At 48.8% G+C, this 15,757-nt stretch overlaps 6 protein-coding genes across 6 annotated transcripts; 2 read left to right on the forward strand and 4 right to left on the reverse strand.

The window, feature by feature from the left end:
- Positions 1-598: 598 nt before the first annotated feature.
- DEU56DRAFT_829361 (uncharacterized protein) lies at positions 599-2,709 on the reverse strand. Its single transcript, XM_041354477.1, has 9 exons — positions 2,552-2,709; positions 2,463-2,503; positions 2,280-2,403; positions 2,119-2,219; positions 2,059-2,064; positions 1,874-1,995; positions 966-1,818; positions 831-901; positions 599-780 (listed from the first exon to the last, which is right to left on the reverse strand). The coding sequence occupies exons 1-9, from the start codon at positions 2,613-2,615 to the stop codon at positions 717-719; spliced, it is 1,446 nt and encodes a 481-aa protein (XP_041203703.1). The 5' UTR covers positions 2,616-2,709; the 3' UTR covers positions 599-716.
- Positions 2,710-4,631, reverse strand: DEU56DRAFT_863940 (Las1-like-domain-containing protein). The gene is made up of 6 exons (XM_041355367.1): positions 4,426-4,631; positions 4,062-4,376; positions 3,627-3,994; positions 3,210-3,578; positions 3,059-3,155; positions 2,710-3,010 (listed from the first exon to the last, which is right to left on the reverse strand). The coding sequence occupies exons 1-6, from the start codon at positions 4,537-4,539 to the stop codon at positions 2,774-2,776; spliced, it is 1,500 nt and encodes a 499-aa protein (XP_041203704.1). The 5' UTR covers positions 4,540-4,631; the 3' UTR covers positions 2,710-2,773.
- Positions 4,632-4,660: 29 nt separating this feature from the next.
- On the forward strand, positions 4,661-5,994 carry DEU56DRAFT_829375 (uncharacterized protein). Its single transcript, XM_041354478.1, has 3 exons — positions 4,661-5,137; positions 5,200-5,341; positions 5,394-5,994. The coding sequence occupies exons 1-3, from the start codon at positions 5,116-5,118 to the stop codon at positions 5,593-5,595; spliced, it is 366 nt and encodes a 121-aa protein (XP_041203705.1). The 5' UTR covers positions 4,661-5,115; the 3' UTR covers positions 5,596-5,994.
- Positions 5,995-7,344: 1,350 nt separating this feature from the next.
- DEU56DRAFT_829381 (uncharacterized protein) lies at positions 7,345-8,902 on the forward strand. Its single transcript, XM_041354479.1, has 5 exons — positions 7,345-7,826; positions 7,879-8,020; positions 8,073-8,319; positions 8,387-8,723; positions 8,780-8,902. Exons 1-4 carry the CDS (start codon positions 7,685-7,687, stop codon positions 8,687-8,689), a joined length of 834 nt encoding a protein of 277 aa, XP_041203706.1. The 5' UTR covers positions 7,345-7,684; the 3' UTR covers positions 8,690-8,723; positions 8,780-8,902.
- Positions 8,903-10,216: 1,314 nt separating this feature from the next.
- On the reverse strand, positions 10,217-13,428 carry DEU56DRAFT_904178 (uncharacterized protein; the record flags this gene model as incomplete). The annotated part of the gene is made up of 11 exons (XM_041356665.1): positions 10,217-10,283; positions 10,347-10,548; positions 10,600-10,832; positions 11,173-11,848; positions 11,894-12,022; positions 12,073-12,315; positions 12,366-12,495; positions 12,648-12,733; positions 12,807-12,974; positions 13,167-13,199; positions 13,408-13,428. 10 exons carry the CDS (start codon positions 13,426-13,428, stop codon positions 10,390-10,392), a joined length of 1,878 nt encoding a protein of 625 aa, XP_041203707.1. The 3' UTR covers positions 10,217-10,283; positions 10,347-10,389.
- A 1,454-nt stretch (positions 13,429-14,882) lies between these two features.
- On the reverse strand, positions 14,883-15,389 carry DEU56DRAFT_690592 (uncharacterized protein; the record flags this gene model as incomplete). Its single annotated transcript, XM_041347121.1, has 2 exons — positions 14,883-15,152; positions 15,225-15,389. Coding segments are annotated over 2 exons (435 nt in total), but the record flags the coding sequence as incomplete, so codon positions are not given.
- Positions 15,390-15,757: the final 368 nt, after the last annotated feature.

Raw genomic sequence — 15,757 nt, forward strand, 5'->3', positions numbered from 1 at the left:
TCCGATGAAGGTCCAGGTCCAGGTGTCTCTATGGTACTTTGATCCCGACCTTCAAAGGCTGGTAATTGTTTCGTTGCCTTTGCTTGTTTGGATGTCGCTAGTCTTGTCTCAAAGCTCGATGGCGCGCTGGATCCACTAGATGACATAGGATCCATACTTGAGGACTGTAACAGGACTTCTGGGACTCAGCAACATCACTATTAGTCGTTTGATTACTCACCTGGCCCAAGCCACTCTTCAGCCTCAAGGCGAGATCGGAAGCTTTTGTGAACGGCACCAGGCCAACGCGAAACCTGTTGTAGCATTTTAGGTTGGCACCTATAAGACGCGGTTTACTCTCTACTCACGTTTGCGTTACACTGAAATGGACATTGAGGAAGGTGACTCGTTTCCGCTGAACTTGAGAGAAAACTCACCTCGGGCCAGGAGTTGTATATTTGTGGTCCCTCGCGACCAATCTTCACAGCGAAGTACTTGTTCACTGCTTTTGTCATCTGATGTTTCAATTATCTTGAGAGCGATTTCAACTTGAAGACCCCCGCCGTGCGGTGATAGGAGAAGTAATTGAGCACGGTCTGTCACATGTCACACTTGCCTGTCACATTCCGGAATCCACGTAATATTGCAACAAATACAGTTGACAATGGTCTAAGTGTACAAGCGAGAAATTCAATACATAAAAAAGATCCTTGATAAATGGAAATGCGCCATAGTATTCATAAAGTTTCCACAAAATTGGCCGGAAATATTCCCTCCTTGCCGCCAACTTTTCCGGTCCACCTGATTCAAATCATGAATCTACAGACGCGGTAGTAGGTAGAGAAACTCACCAGTCATCGGTACTGTCACTCTTCTTTGTTATAATGATGACATCCCCTTTAGAAAGAGAAAGGTCACCAGCCTATATATGATCCGGTAAGCAGTCGCCTGTCATGAAGAGGCTCATCAGAGAGAGAAAATCATACCTCAGCCGCGTTGAAATCGTATAGTGCTATCGCACGACAGATGCCCTCACCAAGAGCAAGAGGTGATGTTAAGTCTGATTTAGGTTTATTGAAAGGTGCCGCGCGATAGCTCGTCTGATTGTCAGATTCGAAGAAATTGTCTTCCGGAGGTGGGGTGGAAACAAATGGGTTCGTATAATCCGCCAAGGAGAACCGATTAGAAGGTTGCTTGGTCGATGGCACGCTCATTGTGCGTGAATGAGCGTTGTTTTTGTCGCTTAAGCCCGAGTGCGCAGAGCTAAACGGCGGTAGAGAGTTGAATGGTGATGCGGGGTCATACGAGTCCTTTACGCCTGGTGGCGCAGAGACACTATTAAAAGGTCGATGCCGACTTTGCAAGGAAGGCGCAAGATCTGATTCGAACTTTGTGTCAAAACCAGACCCTGGCTGTGGGGCGCGATCGTGGTCATCCCATGGAATAGGGCCAGCGTCGACGTCCGCTCCCCCGCTAGTAAAATATGATCCAGATTCTCTTTTCCTTCCCCAGTGTTCTGGGGGGAAATCAACTCCTTTCTTCTTCTTGGTCAAGAAGGAAGGCGTACTGCCTTCGCTCTTTGGGCTCGCAAAGGCGTAACCAGACTGTTCCCGTGTTACGTCGTCGACCCACTTCCGAGTTCCTGGCAAACCGGTGCATGATTCGAGTGTCTTCACAAGAGCAGAAGCCCACTCTGGACAAGGGACTGCTCCACTGAGAAGCATTTTCGCAGTCACGTCTTGTTTGTAAGCCAACGTATTTGCATCCTGACGTTCAACGATGACAGAGCCCTCAATGGAAACTCCACCAAATAAGCCTCGCGTTTTAGAATAGCTGTACCTGAATAATTTGGAATGTCAATTGGTGCATTGTGGGTGGCAGACGGTGGGCTTACATGGCAGCAACTTTGCCGCTTGAATTCAAGGATCCGATCGCTTCACCATTCCGCCCGAGAGGGCCTACTGCGACACTCACGTTGCCTCCCAAAGTGATATTACCAGCAGACATGAAGGATCTCTAAGCCATAAGAACGCCAATAAGCACTCGATGGCACCTGAAGTGAAATAAAGATGGACATACAACAGCCTAAATGACATGTCAGCGAAGAGGTCCAGCGATACGGGAAACATGCAGACCGACCGAAGTTGAATTAAGGATAATCAAGAAATCCGTCATCTCCGCACCGAGCTGTCCACCAACCCCTAGGCCAGCTGAGCCTATGCCACTTGGAGCAGACCATGCTATTCATTAATGAACCCTGTGAGCGGTACTGATGCATACGTAATATGCGAAGTGCCCACATCCGTCATCTAGCTTCGCTATGACGATTCCCGTCCCCGCTCTTGCTGAGAAGAGGAAGCCTGCTTTGAAAACAGTGAAGATGGCAAATCCTTTGGCGTTCTCTACTACACTCCGAGGAATGACCTGACGGTATGTATGTCAAGTGAGCTTTCACCCCCTGTGCTGCCAATAGCCAGACTCACACCATCAAGACCATTATTCTTGTTGTCCACGAATGACGAAACTGGGCAAACTGTCACGCCACTGTGGTACAAAGAAGCCAGATACTCACAAATCTTTGCTGCCTTAGCACACTCTTTGGGTAGCGTCTGTGGAAGCGGCGTATTGAACTTCATAGTTCCCTGCTAAAACAAAGGAGCGGAATAAGAACGTGGAGCTCCTATGCTCCGGTGCGACTTGAATCATGCACAAAGAGTCGAGGTAATAATACGCAGCAAGCGTGGTGTGGCGTGACTAAGTGACTCGTGTGACATAGAAAACATAAGTCAATTGTCTACACTATGTCACTATCGAATGCAGGTTGGTGTGAATAGTAAACACCTATAGGACACGACTTCCAGCCGCTTTGATGGTCCAGCAATCTCCACTCGCCTATATCCGAACCCTGCGCCGGCAATGATGTAGTGGGCGCTGAGTCTGGGTCATCCATGTATTTGTGAGACCCGTCATCAAGAGACATTAAAGAGTGAAGCCGCTCATTCATCACTGTCAGATCACCCGCATCCCAATTCTGTAGATCATCAAGCAAGGAGGTGAAATTAGCCCTCAATGTACTCACCTGCAGTTGCATTGGGCACGTGGCAGAGAGTAGCATATCGGATGCTTTCTGCAGTTCCGCGAAACCCGAGGTCACCGCCCTGAGAAGAGCGGCCAATCTATTGTACACTGTTCGCATCAATCAAAAAACCAAATGTCAAACTTCTACTTACACTTCGATCTTCTTTACCCCTTCCGTCTTACCCGGAGCAAGGGTAGAAGCGAGTAGAACAATCAGATTCTTCCGAAGACTCAACTCTCCATTTTCCTGACCATGGTCATACGTCTTGATAACCCATGCAGCCCATTTCGCGAGAGCCAAATGATACGAGGGGTCGTTTTGCGAGTCGTCTACCTCGAACGAAACGACATCCATGTCAAATCCTGTGTTTGGCGGCTCGTAAAGAATGTTTTCCATAATCCGAGTGGTCAGAACAGATGGGAAAGTAGGATGATATGTTTGTGTGTGGGCCAATAACGGAGTCCATAACGCAAGCGACGAGTGAGGAGGCACAAATTCGTCAGACGGAAGGGTTCTCTTCCTAGGTGTTCCAGTCAACGTGAAGCCCTGGATTTGCAAACATACATACTTTTGTGAGAGAGATACAAGAGCACCCTTCCCAACCAAGGCATCGCAAAATCTTTCCAACGCCCACTTTTCTCTAGGATCCTCTTGTTCGATATCATTGCCATCAATGGTATCCCACCCGTACGCATCAGCCGCGAAATCTGCGGCTAGCTTAGCTTCTGCAAGCCATCGCTCGACATCTCGCATGATTGCATCGATGTCAGGTTGATGTTGTTTGCGGAGGGAAGCATCACGCGTAACAAGCTTCAGCAGTGTCTTGTATTGCTTTAAAAGTGGAGTAACCGGTCGCAAAGGGGGCGCCGTACTCGGTCTAGGAGCTGAAGGGTTTATAGTGGGAAGAAAGTAATTGTGCAACAACCATGTCAGTGACTGACGACGCCCACAAATTATAAACCACGATGAGAATAATTTTTCATGTTTTTATAGAGAAGCTCACCTCCCGTGCCGCTTCCCTTAGCATTTCAAGGCTGGGAAGGTCTTCGTGGGTGGCTGCATGCCTCAATTCCACTAACCATGAAGGTAACCCTAGCTGTGCGGCGATAGATGCTATAGATCTCGCGTATGCTCCCGCCTGCAAAGGATCGACGAGACCATTTACCATCCGTATGATTGCAGCAGCATAGTTCTGCCTTAGACTCAGCCATGAAGAGTTCTGTGGTGTTTCGGAGGTATCAAGCAACCGTGCCGTTAGGATAGATAGAGTAGACTCCAGCGCATGAGGCAATGCAGTCACAGCTCTCCATGCCGATAACTAGACTCTGTCAGATGACTTCGAGAATGTCGATTCAAGTGAAGCTCACTCTGTTAATCGCGAACCGTTTCGCCTCGAGATCGCCCTCATCCATGAAAACCCACGAACAGAGCTGATCGAGCTCGCTGATATTTGCCCATGGCACACGTCGTGGTAGCCTCATTTGCAGTACTGTCCCGAACGTCAAAAAATTATGATGCAGAAAGGCACCGAATTCGAAGTGGCGTCGGGACTCGGGTGCGATGATCAAATTTCCTAAAGCGCTCGCGCGCGCCCTCTTATGTTGTTGAAATTCCACTGTACCCGCCGCTCGCGGATTGGACCTGGTTGACCTGCTACATGAACGCTGGGCTATGTTATAGCGGTTGCCGGTAATCGAGGACCGTTACGACCGTACCGTACGGCGCGCAGTGCTTAAAACTATGCAGTGCATGTATCTACGGGTGCGTTAGCGGATGCAAGCTCTGTCGGATTGAGACTCGGTGATCTTTCTGGAGATAGACGCGACGAAGGCGGCTCACCTTCCTTGTCCACCATGGTTTTGTACGAATTGCAAGTAGCAATCACGTCCTTTCCCTCAGTTACATACTTCTTCCTTCCTTGACTCGGAGTTCTTGAGGAAACGTGGCTCTCAACACCCAGGGCATCCTTGCAGCGGTGACGATTGCAATGTATGTCCCCTTCTTGCTTGTTTCCTTCAAGGTGGTGTCGAAGTCTGCATATCGCGAGGTGATGGATCATGTTGTTAGTATTCTGCATCAGTAAGTCGTTCAATATTATACTAGTCAATTTAGTCATAGCTTTGACCCTGTTTTCTTTCCAGTTAGAGTATTGGGTGGTTCTTTCCTTGTCGCAGCTCAGGAGATTACACCCGCGAGCACCGTATTATACATCGGCGGTTTCGCCCTTCAAGCATCTGGCCTATCCCCACTACTGATTTGCACGCGGGGTCTGTTGCACTCAGTGTGCGCCCATCAAGTTTCCATTCTGGACGGGATGTGCTGAACACTACCATAGATTCCAGACGCCCGATGGTTGGTCAAGATATAATAGCATATTCCGCCTTCTTCAACTCCTCGGCATGGTTGCTCTCATCATCCTTACCATCATCGGTATCTCCGTTGCGTCGAGTTCCAGCTCAAGCTCGACTGTGAACATCATGCGTCGGATCATGCGTCGGACAGGTGTCATCCTCTTTTGCCGTATACATAATCCTTAGTGGCATTTGCCTCTTTCTATGGACCTAAGTCCGCTCTGTCATGCCATACCGCAAGCAGGCGAGCCTTCCGCGATCACAGTCATCTATTCGTCTCATGTTCCTACGCCCTATCTTCAGCTCCTGACAGCCATCTCCATCGCGCTTTCATTCGCGTCCAATTGCAAACCGCTAAGTCGATTTCGTGAATTTGATGGTGTTCACAGCCTCCTCAAGACACATCTATTCATAGGGCATCACCGCACAATCGCAATTGTAGATCCGTTATAATTATAGCTTTTTTTCCTGATATAGTCGAGGGTAAATCATGGGATCTGTTCAAATATTCTACGCACCCACCCCACGCAATCTGATAACATACACACGCAAAGATTCGCATACATACATTATATCTATATGACCACCTGCAGAGTCATGCAGACTCGTTGAACATAATAAACATCTTAGTTAGATCCACTTGCGGTCGCTTGGGTTGGACTCCCAATTGGAGAATGTTACCCAGGCGGACAAGGTCTGCCTGACGGGCCGGCCTGTCTAACCTTCAAGTTGCTCGTATCCGCCGCCGACGGCGCCCACAGCCTTGCGATTCATTGCGCTGGACGACTTACGTGACGTCTCAGAAATGGCCGCAGACTCCGGGTGCGTACCGTAATGTTTCGGGGAGTTTAACTTACTAAATAAAGCTGAGCATGGATGATGTGTACGAAAAGGCGGGAGATGCAGGCGAATAGCCAGCGAGTACTCGGGAAGGGGAAAGAAGAACAGGAATGGCGGGCAGGGTAGTGAGCATGCTGATCTCGGGCTTAGTTTGAGTGGCGCCTATGTCGAAGACGCTGTTGCAAGGCGGGCCGCGGGCAGAAAAGGGGTTTTTGGGATCGATATGCGTGCATCACGAGTAGCTAACGCTGAATGCAGACAAGGAATCTGGGACAGACTTACATCCAGACCGGCTGTAACACATTGTTTCAACACGTTGGGTTGCCGACTCAGAATTGTGGCATTCAGTTCGTGGCGTTTCTTTGTCTCTGTCTCCTTGTAGTCCGGACACCCGGCGAGTTCTTTAGCTAGGAAGTACAATATCTGGCGCCGTCGGTTTTGAAAGCCGAGTGTTGAAATGTAGGTCTGAGGTTGTCTGAGGGCATACATGAGGCCAAAAATCAATCGACCATTCGAGCTGAATACGTTCAAGGATCGCGATGTTGGAGCTAATTTGCAATTGATTCATTCTAATGTAGTACAGGCCACGATGTAGCGCGACCTCGTGCGGTGTGCTCGTCCATACCTGGTTGTGGTTGAGCTATCGGGAGTAGTCGAGGACCGTACTATATGGGTCCGCAGTACTTACTGCGCAGTGCATGACACTCTCGCCGTGGTGCCATGGAAATTGACCTGCCGCCGCGAGCTGCAAATACATCCCTGCTCCGCCACAACCCTCTGCTGAATTCCAGTGTCCGCCCTGATGTTCCTCTTACACAACAGGCCATGGCCATATGTCGAGCCGAACTCGAACCAAGGGCCTCGAAAACCCAGTGAAGTGATGAGGCACGTAGGCTCAGAACTCTGAGTGTTGAGCTGAAATTGGCGACCGTGGTCCGTGATGGCCAGAAATTAATCATGTCTACACGACTTGATGCATTGATGGGTTGTGTATGCGTGACATTGTGTGTGGATTACTTACGTCGTACGAATGCGTTTATTTGTTTACAAAGACCTCTTCTGGTGCGATGATCAAAAATAATTTCCAAAAGGAACTATGCTGCTGAAAGTACGGGCCGTGACTTGCTCATCCGTACCTGGTTGTCCTTGTACTGCCACATTAATGGAGGCTGTGGTAGCATTTGAGGACATATACTAGTGCGCAGTATCGGTGCACGCAGCTCCACTTACTGACATAGGAAGCTTCGGTTCTGCTTCGCTCGATTTCGCTTCCGTCACAGCATCTCGCAGCTGTTAGCCTTCTGGAGATAATCACAACGAGGCAGTCACTGCCCCTTGTCCAATATGTTTTCATACAAAAGGCAGGCAACCATTCCATCTTTTCACTTATCTTCGTTCCTCCTCCTCCTCCCTCGACTCTAGTTCTTCAGGAAACATGGCTCTCGACACCCAGGGCATCCTTGCAGCGGTTACGATCGCAATGTATGTCCCCTTCCTGTTAGTTTCCGCCATGTTGGTGTCCAAGTACGGCATACGGCGAGGCGATGGGTGGATCTTGTTGTTGGTATTCTGCCTCAGTAAGTCATTTCACTTATTTAACACATAGTTTTAACCCTGTTATATCTTCAGTTCGAGTATTGGGCGGTGCTTTGCTTATCGCAGCCGAGGAAGTCACGCCCGTGAATACTTCATTATACATCGGTGGTTACGCCCTAGAAGCATCTGGCCTATCCCCACTGTTGCTTTGCACCTTGGGTCTGTTGCACTCAATGTGCGTTCATCCAGTTGCCATTTTGAATGCTTTGTGCTGAATGCTATTATAGATTCCAAACTCCTGATGGCTTTCAGAGATATAACAGGCAATTTCGCCTTCTTGAAATCCTCGGCATGGTCGCTCTCATCCTCACCATCATTGGCATCAGCAATGCGTCAAGTTCCGGCTCAGACTCTAGTGCGAACACCATGCGCAGGGCCGGTGTCATCCTCTTTGTCGCCCTATACGCCATCCTTGTCGGTGTTTGCCTCTTCCTATGGACCCAGGTCCACTCTGTCATGAGATATCGCAAACAGGTGAGCTTTTCCAAGCATCGACATCTACCCGAGAATTCCGACTAATGTTCTTACGCCATATCTTCAGCTCCTGAAGGCCATCTCCATCGCACTTCCGTTCCTGGCCGTTCGGACGATCTACAGCGTCCTGTCCACGTTCTCTTCGAGTACGTTTGTGACAACCGGAGCCACCCAGGTCAACACTAGCGACCTGGCAAAGTTCAACATGTTCACCGGCGAATGGCAAATCTACCTCGTAATGGACATGCTCATGGAATATGCGATTGTGATCGTCTATTCTGTTGCAGGCCTCGTGCTGCACCTCAATCAAGATTACAAGACCCCAGAATACAATCAGGACGAGTACCCGTTGAGCAGACCTCAATCGTGAGCGTCGGATGGATTAGTGTTGTATCCGCGAAGTGGTAAGTCGGTTTCATGGATTCAATAACATCATCCTCACGACACATCTATTTGCAAGGTCACCACCACTTGTTAATTCGTTCTTATAGGCTTTGTAAAGCTATACATAATCAGAGTACCACGGTGTTTTATTTATTATGTGGATCAAAAAACATCTTAATTATGGATTTCGCTAAGACACTAGGGACATTGAACACACCGAAGACCTTCCTAACACCAGTGCTGATCACTACCAACTTGAGGTTGACCCACAATTGATGAACCTTAAGTAGTGCCACCTAGCGATACTGAATCGCTCATTAACAACGACAGACGACTTACAGTAAGTATTTATGACGGTGAAGTTTGGAGAGCAGATGCGTTAACTAGTAAGACCAACTTGAAAAAACCAAAGCGAGAGAAAACCCAGTGGAAAGGATCGGAAGTAGTAGTGCACGTGAATTCAAAATTGGGGCAATGTTGAGCGAGAGAGGCCGTAAACATGTTGATTCCTTATAGCGTCATAGAGGTCCGGAGCAAACATGCAGATCACAGGCTGTGCATGTGAGTCTTCGAATTCGCCTGTCTTCGCTGGCACCGCTATGTCGGAGATTTCTATTTTTGGTTGGCGGTCCTTAAAATGAATTGGAAGCCCTCAATTTGCCGGCGGCATTACAACTCGCTTGGAAGGCAACCCGAAAATTTTGGAAGCCGCTTGAAAGCGACACCAGGGGGCTTCCAAGGCGGTCCCAAGACCATTCCAATTTAAGAGCAAATTGCAAGTCAAATATCAGTCACATGTCCTTCCAAGGCCTTAAAATCATTGCGTGTGGTTGAAATCAATTTTTTTTAATTGCAATACTATCCAAGGCCTTAAAATCATTGCGTGTGCTTGAAATCAATTTTTTTAAATTGCAATACTATCCAAATACATAATACAATCGCTACTGTAAATAGGTATTGCAACATTATAGACTCAATACCCGCGTATTGTAAATGCGAATCCTAAATACATCAGCCGCATCAGCAAACCGTTCCGTCAAACGAAACGAAACGGAGCTGGGCGCGGACCTTGTCGATGTGGCTTGCGAGGCTGGTTTGGGTCTCATGTAGCTCTGAGCGCAGCTCAAAGGAGGATCAAGACACTCACATCCTGCGAAGAGTGGGCAACGACATGGATCAGCATAGCTCGAGCTCAAAGGAGGATCAAGACACTCACATACTGCGAAGAGTGGGCAACGACTTGAGTCAGCATGACTCGAGCTCGAAGGAGAAAGGCCAGGGTGCTCTGGGGGAGGTGCAGGGGTTCTGGGTTTGCGGGTGCGACAGATGCGGGTGTGTGCAGAGGTGGTCGAGGCTTGTTGTGAATGCATGGGAGGAGGTGCAGGGGTTCTGGGTTTGCGGGCGTGGCAGATGCGGGTGTGGGTGCAGAGGTGGTCGAGGCTTGTTGTGAACGCATGGGAGGAGGTGCAGGGGTTCTGGGTTTGCGGGCGCGGCAGATGCGGGTGTGGGTGCAGAGGTGGTCGAGGCTTGTTGTGAACGCATGGGAGGGAGCAATTGGGGGAAGTGTGGTAGGTTTTGGGCTATGGGGAAGGGGGATAGTCAGTATGTAGGAATAAAGAGAGTGGCGGGGACAGACCACTTACACCGAGCCACTGAGCGTGTCGTGAATGTCATTCATTGAAGAGCTCAGGGAGTGCAGTTCTGCGCCAGTGTCATGGCTCTTCTGGAGTTCGCCTGGATGTTGGGAGGAAGAGAGGCGGATGTTGGGATGGCCTCTACGTGGGCAGCGACTTTGTGGTGGATGGTGGTCTTGTTGTCTTCACCGATAATGTCGATACCGAATTCCTGCAGGGGGGTTGGATTCAGATGGGTCAGACAGAGGGAAATGGGGCAGACATACCAGAGCTCGCGGCTGCCAGCGCATCCACTGATACATGTTGCTTCAGGGAAATTCGTCGGCTGCGCAGGTGGAATAGGTTGTGATGTCGAAGGCATTGGGGGCAATGCGCCATTCTGTTGAGAAGATTGCTGAGTGACAGTGGCGAAGGGAATCCATTGGGACATGGTAGTCGGAATGTAAGTGAATGAGAGTGATTCCAAAACATTCCAAGTTCGGTTATTGTTTGGTACTGTTTAATTATTATTATAAATCATTACGTATTGAATTAATGGCGTCAACATAGACATAGCAATGACAATGATTGATTCAGATGGCTGAATTCTTGTCCGAGTCGACGTCGCTCTGTTGATTCGGATTCAAAATCTCTACTTAGTTGTATTGTAGTTGCATGTCTAGCTAATGTCACAATCAATGGATTTAAGATGATGCATTGCGTGAAAATTTAACCAGCAGACAATTCTATTTGAAAGTAAGGGATTGTCCAGGTATTGAATTACAGGTAATAACAATCGTTGAGCGCAGGATGAAGACAGTCTACTTAGTGATCCTTGATCGGCCCCTTCGCACACCACTGCCACTGACTACTGACAACAAAACCTCAGGTTCCTTTCCAGGAGCTTGATCCTCCGGGTCAGCACTGGTAGTAGTATTAGTATCATTGGCGGCCTTGCCCTTCCGCTTTGGCTTTGGCCTTGGCTTCGGCTTCTGGACAGCAGGTGGTTCCAGCTCGTCCTCATCAAGTACTGGCTGCGCTGCAGGTGGTGGGTCTCGACGACCGTCCTCAGCTAAAGCTAAACCTTGCATGGCGGCAGAGATTGATTGGGGACCGGGTATAGCAGGAGGTGCAGCAGGAGGTGTGGCAGGAGGTGCAGCGGGAGGTGCAGCGGGGGGTGCAGCAGGAGGTGCAGCAGGAGGTGTGGTGGGCGCCTCTGAATCGATGACAGGGCCAACTGCATCTAGTTCTGGTAGTTCGCCTCCGGTTTCCATTGCGTGCTCAAACATTTCTTCCCAGCTGTCCTGTGGACCGCTCGAGTCGTGTGAGGGGTCTGAACCGAGGATAGTTGAGGCAGAATGAGATGTCGCAAACAGCGCGTTGTTGAAAAACGTGAAGACCCCGTTTGCCCAGGCACCTCCGGTTAGCAGCGATTGTCGGTAGTAGTTATGGTAGTCTTTGTATGGAATCCGGGATTTGTCGCCGACTTCAACCAACTCTTTGTCGCCGGATAGGACAAATATAGCCTGAAACTGCGTAAATATCAATGTTCCGCAGTGTAAGAAGAAGAAGCGTACAATAACGGCTGCTGCTGCGATGAGGCCAGGTGTTACAGCGCGTAACTCCCATATTTTGGCCTTCGTTTTTGGAGTGGGGACTGCGTTGGCAGCGAGTGAAGATCGGCCAAAAAGGGATGCTTTCAAGACCTATGAATGTGATTCAGTTTAGCTGGAATTAAAGGAAGGGAAGAACCTACATAAACAAGCTTCGATGTTTTCAGAAAATCATCTCTGGCGAGACGGTCTGGACGCGGGAAAAGAACTGGAGCAAACTTGGTATATATGCCTTGGGGGTTGAGGAGCAGAGTTCGGCAAGCTGGCTCTGTGTCCCGTGCGTAACCTCTTATGAAGAACTTGGCATCCAGACTGAAAATCGCTGCTGCACATGACTTGATGTCTGAGAGCATTTCAGCGCGAACATTATTGACACCTTTCACAAACTGGAAAGACGGTCAGTTGATTGAGGAGGGTCTCAGATTATGGCACATACATGGGAGCCAAAGTTTTTGTGAGCCATCATATTGTGGTCGACTGGGGGAATGAATTGGAAAATTTCGGCTTTAACGCCATCCTGAATCGATAACGGTGAGAGCCACCGCTCCTTGCTCGAGAGGTCGATTCTGGGAGGTGGCCCACGCAAAGGGAAGATAGACGTTTCGACCCATAAGCAGTGCGTGACAGAGAACTTGCGTCCAAGATTTCTGATGCTGTCTTCCTTGGCGGCGAGGGCAAGGTCATTCTTGGTTAGTTTCGTCTTCCGACCTTTTGAAACTGTTGCTCAAGCAAAGCGTTCTTCTTCAAAGCCTCTCGGTACTTCCCGCGCATGTCCAGAAGAAGTCTTTGCGCAAGTTCAAGTGCCTATAGTAGATATGTCAATGATCACTATCACAAACATTTGTCCGTATGTAACGAAAAGACGGAATTAACTTACTTTGCGAAGATCTTGAGTTGATGCGTTAGCAGCAGGGGCGACAATTGCATCGCGAATCCGCAATAAGTCTGCATCATCATTTGAATCTGAATCATCACCATCAGATCCGTCTGTGTCACTGGAGTTGCTGTTGATGTCTTCAATTTCTCGCGTAAAGTCTTCGCCTTGCTGAATTGGACGCATAATATCAGTCTCAGTATTAGCAGAGAGCGCAGTGAGGCAGAGTCGAAGAATGGCAGACTGGAGTCTCAGTCAGTCGCACAAGCTTTAAATCAACTCTCGCATTGACATGCGTTATGGGGGGCCGTCGCAACGTTGACTGTAATGCGTGACATTGTTCTATTAGATAAAAACACACACCTTAGACTTGTTTAATTCAGACTGCAGCGTCGTCTAGATCGTGTCAGAATAAGACCCGTCGGTTGATGTAATAAGGCAACAGCATCAGCATCAACATCACACGCACAAATTAAATGGAGACTCATCACATCAGGCATGCACGTCATAGTGCGGTGCGTCATTGACATGTTGCAGGACTGATTCAGATACATAATATCAGTTATGCCAATGATACCCTGTGTGATGATATTTTGCGGCTTACCTGAATACATAATACAAGCATTGCGTGTTACAGTCCCCATGCAGAAAGCGGAAATGAATCATTGACAGTGCTGAAGGTACCCGAGCATCAACATGAGGCAGCAAGAACAGACCTGCAAAACGAGTCAGTGTCAAGTTCTGAGGGTGTTTGTGAAGAAATGTGGGAGCTTCACCTGGGAGTTAGACGAGGAGGGTGATGGAGGGCATATGCAATGAAATGCGGGAGTTTCGCTTGGGAATTTGAGGGTGAGCGCAGGTCGGTGCGGGGAAGGGCATATGCGATGAGATGCGGGAGTTTCACTTGGGAATTTGAGGGCGAGTGCAGGTTGGTGTGGGGAAGGGTATATGCGATGAAATGCGGGAGCTTGACTTGGGAATTGAGGCGAGTGCAGGTCAGTGCGGGGAAGGGCATATGTGATGAGATGCGGGAGTTTCACTTGGGAATTTGAGGGCGAGTGCAGGTTGGTGTGGGGAAGGGTATATGCGATGAAATGCGGGAGCTTGACTTGGGAATTGAGGCGAGTGCAGGTCAGTGCGGGGAAGGGCATATGCGATGAAATGGGGGAGCTTGACTTGGGAATTGGAGGGTGAGTGCAGGTTGTTGTGGGGAAGGGTATATGCGATGAAATGCGGGAGCTTGACTTGGGAATTGGAGGGTGAGTGCAGGTTGGTGCAGGAAAGGGTATATACCATGAAATGCGGGAGCTTGACTTGATAATTGGAGGGTGAGTGCAGGGTGGTGTGGGGGAAGGGCATATGCGATGAAATGCGGGAACTTGACTTGGTGGTTAGATGAGGAGGGTGATGGAGGGTGGTACACGATGAAATGCGGGAGTTTTACTTGAGATCTTGATGGGGAGGGGGGCATTGGATGGCGCAAGGAAACAGGTGGGTGATGAACCGGTACTACTGTAGCAAATGTCTGGTACGAAGAAACATGTCGGTATCAACATAATCAACAAGAAAATAATCTCCCTTGTTAGTGAAATTGGGGACGACCAAGGCACCACGAATGATGGAATGAAGGGTGATAAACTCAGACGAAGAGGTGGGCCGTGCACGGAGTCGAGTTAGTCGTAGTTCCCTATCCATACGCCGACGTGCCAATGGGCCAATTAAGGCATCCATGGGTAGGACCAGCGCAAGATCTAAAGTGTTTGCTACCGACAGTGTGCTTGAACATGTATAATATCTGCACAAAGATATTTTTGTCGTGGCCATCCTTGTCCTGTGTGCGTATTAGGGCGTAGTCGCGCCGTTCTTTGCCATGGAAGCTTGGATTGCATCGCAGGTAGTCGGTAGCCAACTTCCAGTCAAGCGGCAGACTCATAGTGCACTTTTAAGTAACGATGTTCATGGATCTGTTGATACACGCAAAGTCAGATTTGAATAACAGCGAGGAAAGATAATCACCTGGTCATGTGCTCTAAGTTTCAACCATGTTGTTCCATCTGGCAATGGAATGTTGTGGGAGGGAAGGAAGTGATTGAGAAATGTTGCGAGCTTCTTCCGGAACTGGTGAAAGGCGCGCGATGACTTGTTTTCTTCCTCCACTTGCGCAAAGCTTGTATGATTCTTGAGGGGTGAACCAATATGAAGATGTTCTTCAAACAGCTCGTCATCATCCTCATCCGTATCCTCGAGTTCATCCCGCGAGAGCAGGGCTTTGCGTCGTTCCTCATCAAGGTACTCGATACGGCTACGAATGAATTCGGAGACAACACTCCTATGGTCGAGCTCAAGGATCTATTAGTTAATATTACAGAGTCAGTGGTGTGGAGCGACTCGTTTGGAAGTTAGAAATGCCAATTAACATACCTGATCAGCGATATTCTTACGATTGGTCTGCCGTAGATACCACTTTTTGATTGGCCCGTGTTGCTTTTCATTGGGTCGAGTACTGAAGTTGCGGGCGGCGCCTTTCGCCATGATGTCATCGAATATGTGCTTTCCGGAATGAATCTTAGGAAAGTTCCAGTTTTGATCGTGTCAGGATCGGTCTCTTTGACAATTTTGATGTACTCCTGAGATAGTGAATAAATAGTTAGTATATGTGAACTAGTCTCAGAATCGCAGTGGCACATACTCTAAGCGGTTCTGAAACTCAAATACCTCAGCCCTCCTGCAGCAATTGTGCTTTCGGTTTGGACCTCGAGTGAAATATACATGTCGAATGAAGTAGCTCTGCACTGCAGTAGCACATAGCGGCTTCATCTCTGTGTGCGTAAGTATGTTCGGGCGGCGTTACAATACTTGCTATCAGAGGAGCGACTCATCAAAGAACTGATAGCTGTAAAGTCACGGCGTACCTTGGAAATACGCGAAGCTTGTTGCCATCGCTATATGTGATG

The sequence above is a fragment of the Suillus clintonianus genome, assembly GCF_016758775.1.
Source record: "Suillus clintonianus strain FC179 chromosome Unknown DEU56scaffold_106, whole genome shotgun sequence".
Lineage (NCBI taxonomy): Eukaryota > Fungi > Basidiomycota > Agaricomycetes > Boletales > Suillaceae > Suillus > Suillus clintonianus.

Bases quoted from the DNA above. Each gene is read 5' to 3' on its own strand.
- DEU56DRAFT_829381 (XM_041354479.1), top strand. From the start codon at position 7,685: ATGGCTCTCGACACCCAGGGCATCCTTGCAGCGGTTACGATCGCAATG. The intron at 7,827-7,878 runs GTAAGTCATTTC...TTATATCTTCAG, and splicing joins GTTGTTGGTATTCTGCCTCA to TTCGAGTATTGGGCGGTGCT. The intron at 8,320-8,386 runs GTGAGCTTTTCC...CCATATCTTCAG, and splicing joins TCATGAGATATCGCAAACAG to CTCCTGAAGGCCATCTCCAT.
- DEU56DRAFT_863940 (XM_041355367.1), bottom strand. From the start codon at position 4,539: ATGAGGCTACCACGACGTGTGCCATGGGCAAATATCAGCGAGCTCGAT. The intron at 4,377-4,425 runs GTGAGCTTCACT...GACAGAGTCTAG, and splicing joins AACGGTTCGCGATTAACAGA to TTATCGGCATGGAGAGCTGT. The intron at 3,995-4,061 runs GTGAGCTTCTCT...GGGCGTCGTCAG, and splicing joins TAAGGGAAGCGGCACGGGAG to TCACTGACATGGTTGTTGCA.
- DEU56DRAFT_829361 (XM_041354477.1), bottom strand. From the start codon at position 2,615: ATGAAGTTCAATACGCCGCTTCCACAGACGCTACCCAAAGAGTGTGCT. The intron at 2,220-2,279 runs GTGGGCACTTCG...ATTAATGAATAG, and splicing joins AGCGAAGCTAGATGACGGAT to CATGGTCTGCTCCAAGTGGC. The intron at 1,819-1,873 runs GTAAGCCCACCG...CAAATTATTCAG, and splicing joins AGCGGCAAAGTTGCTGCCAT to GTACAGCTATTCTAAAACGC.
- DEU56DRAFT_829375 (XM_041354478.1), top strand. From the start codon at position 5,116: ATGTTGTTAGTATTCTGCATCA. The intron at 5,138-5,199 runs GTAAGTCGTTCA...TTTTCTTTCCAG, and splicing joins GTTGTTAGTATTCTGCATCA to TTAGAGTATTGGGTGGTTCT. The intron at 5,342-5,393 runs GTGCGCCCATCA...ACACTACCATAG, and splicing joins CGGGGTCTGTTGCACTCAGT to ATTCCAGACGCCCGATGGTT.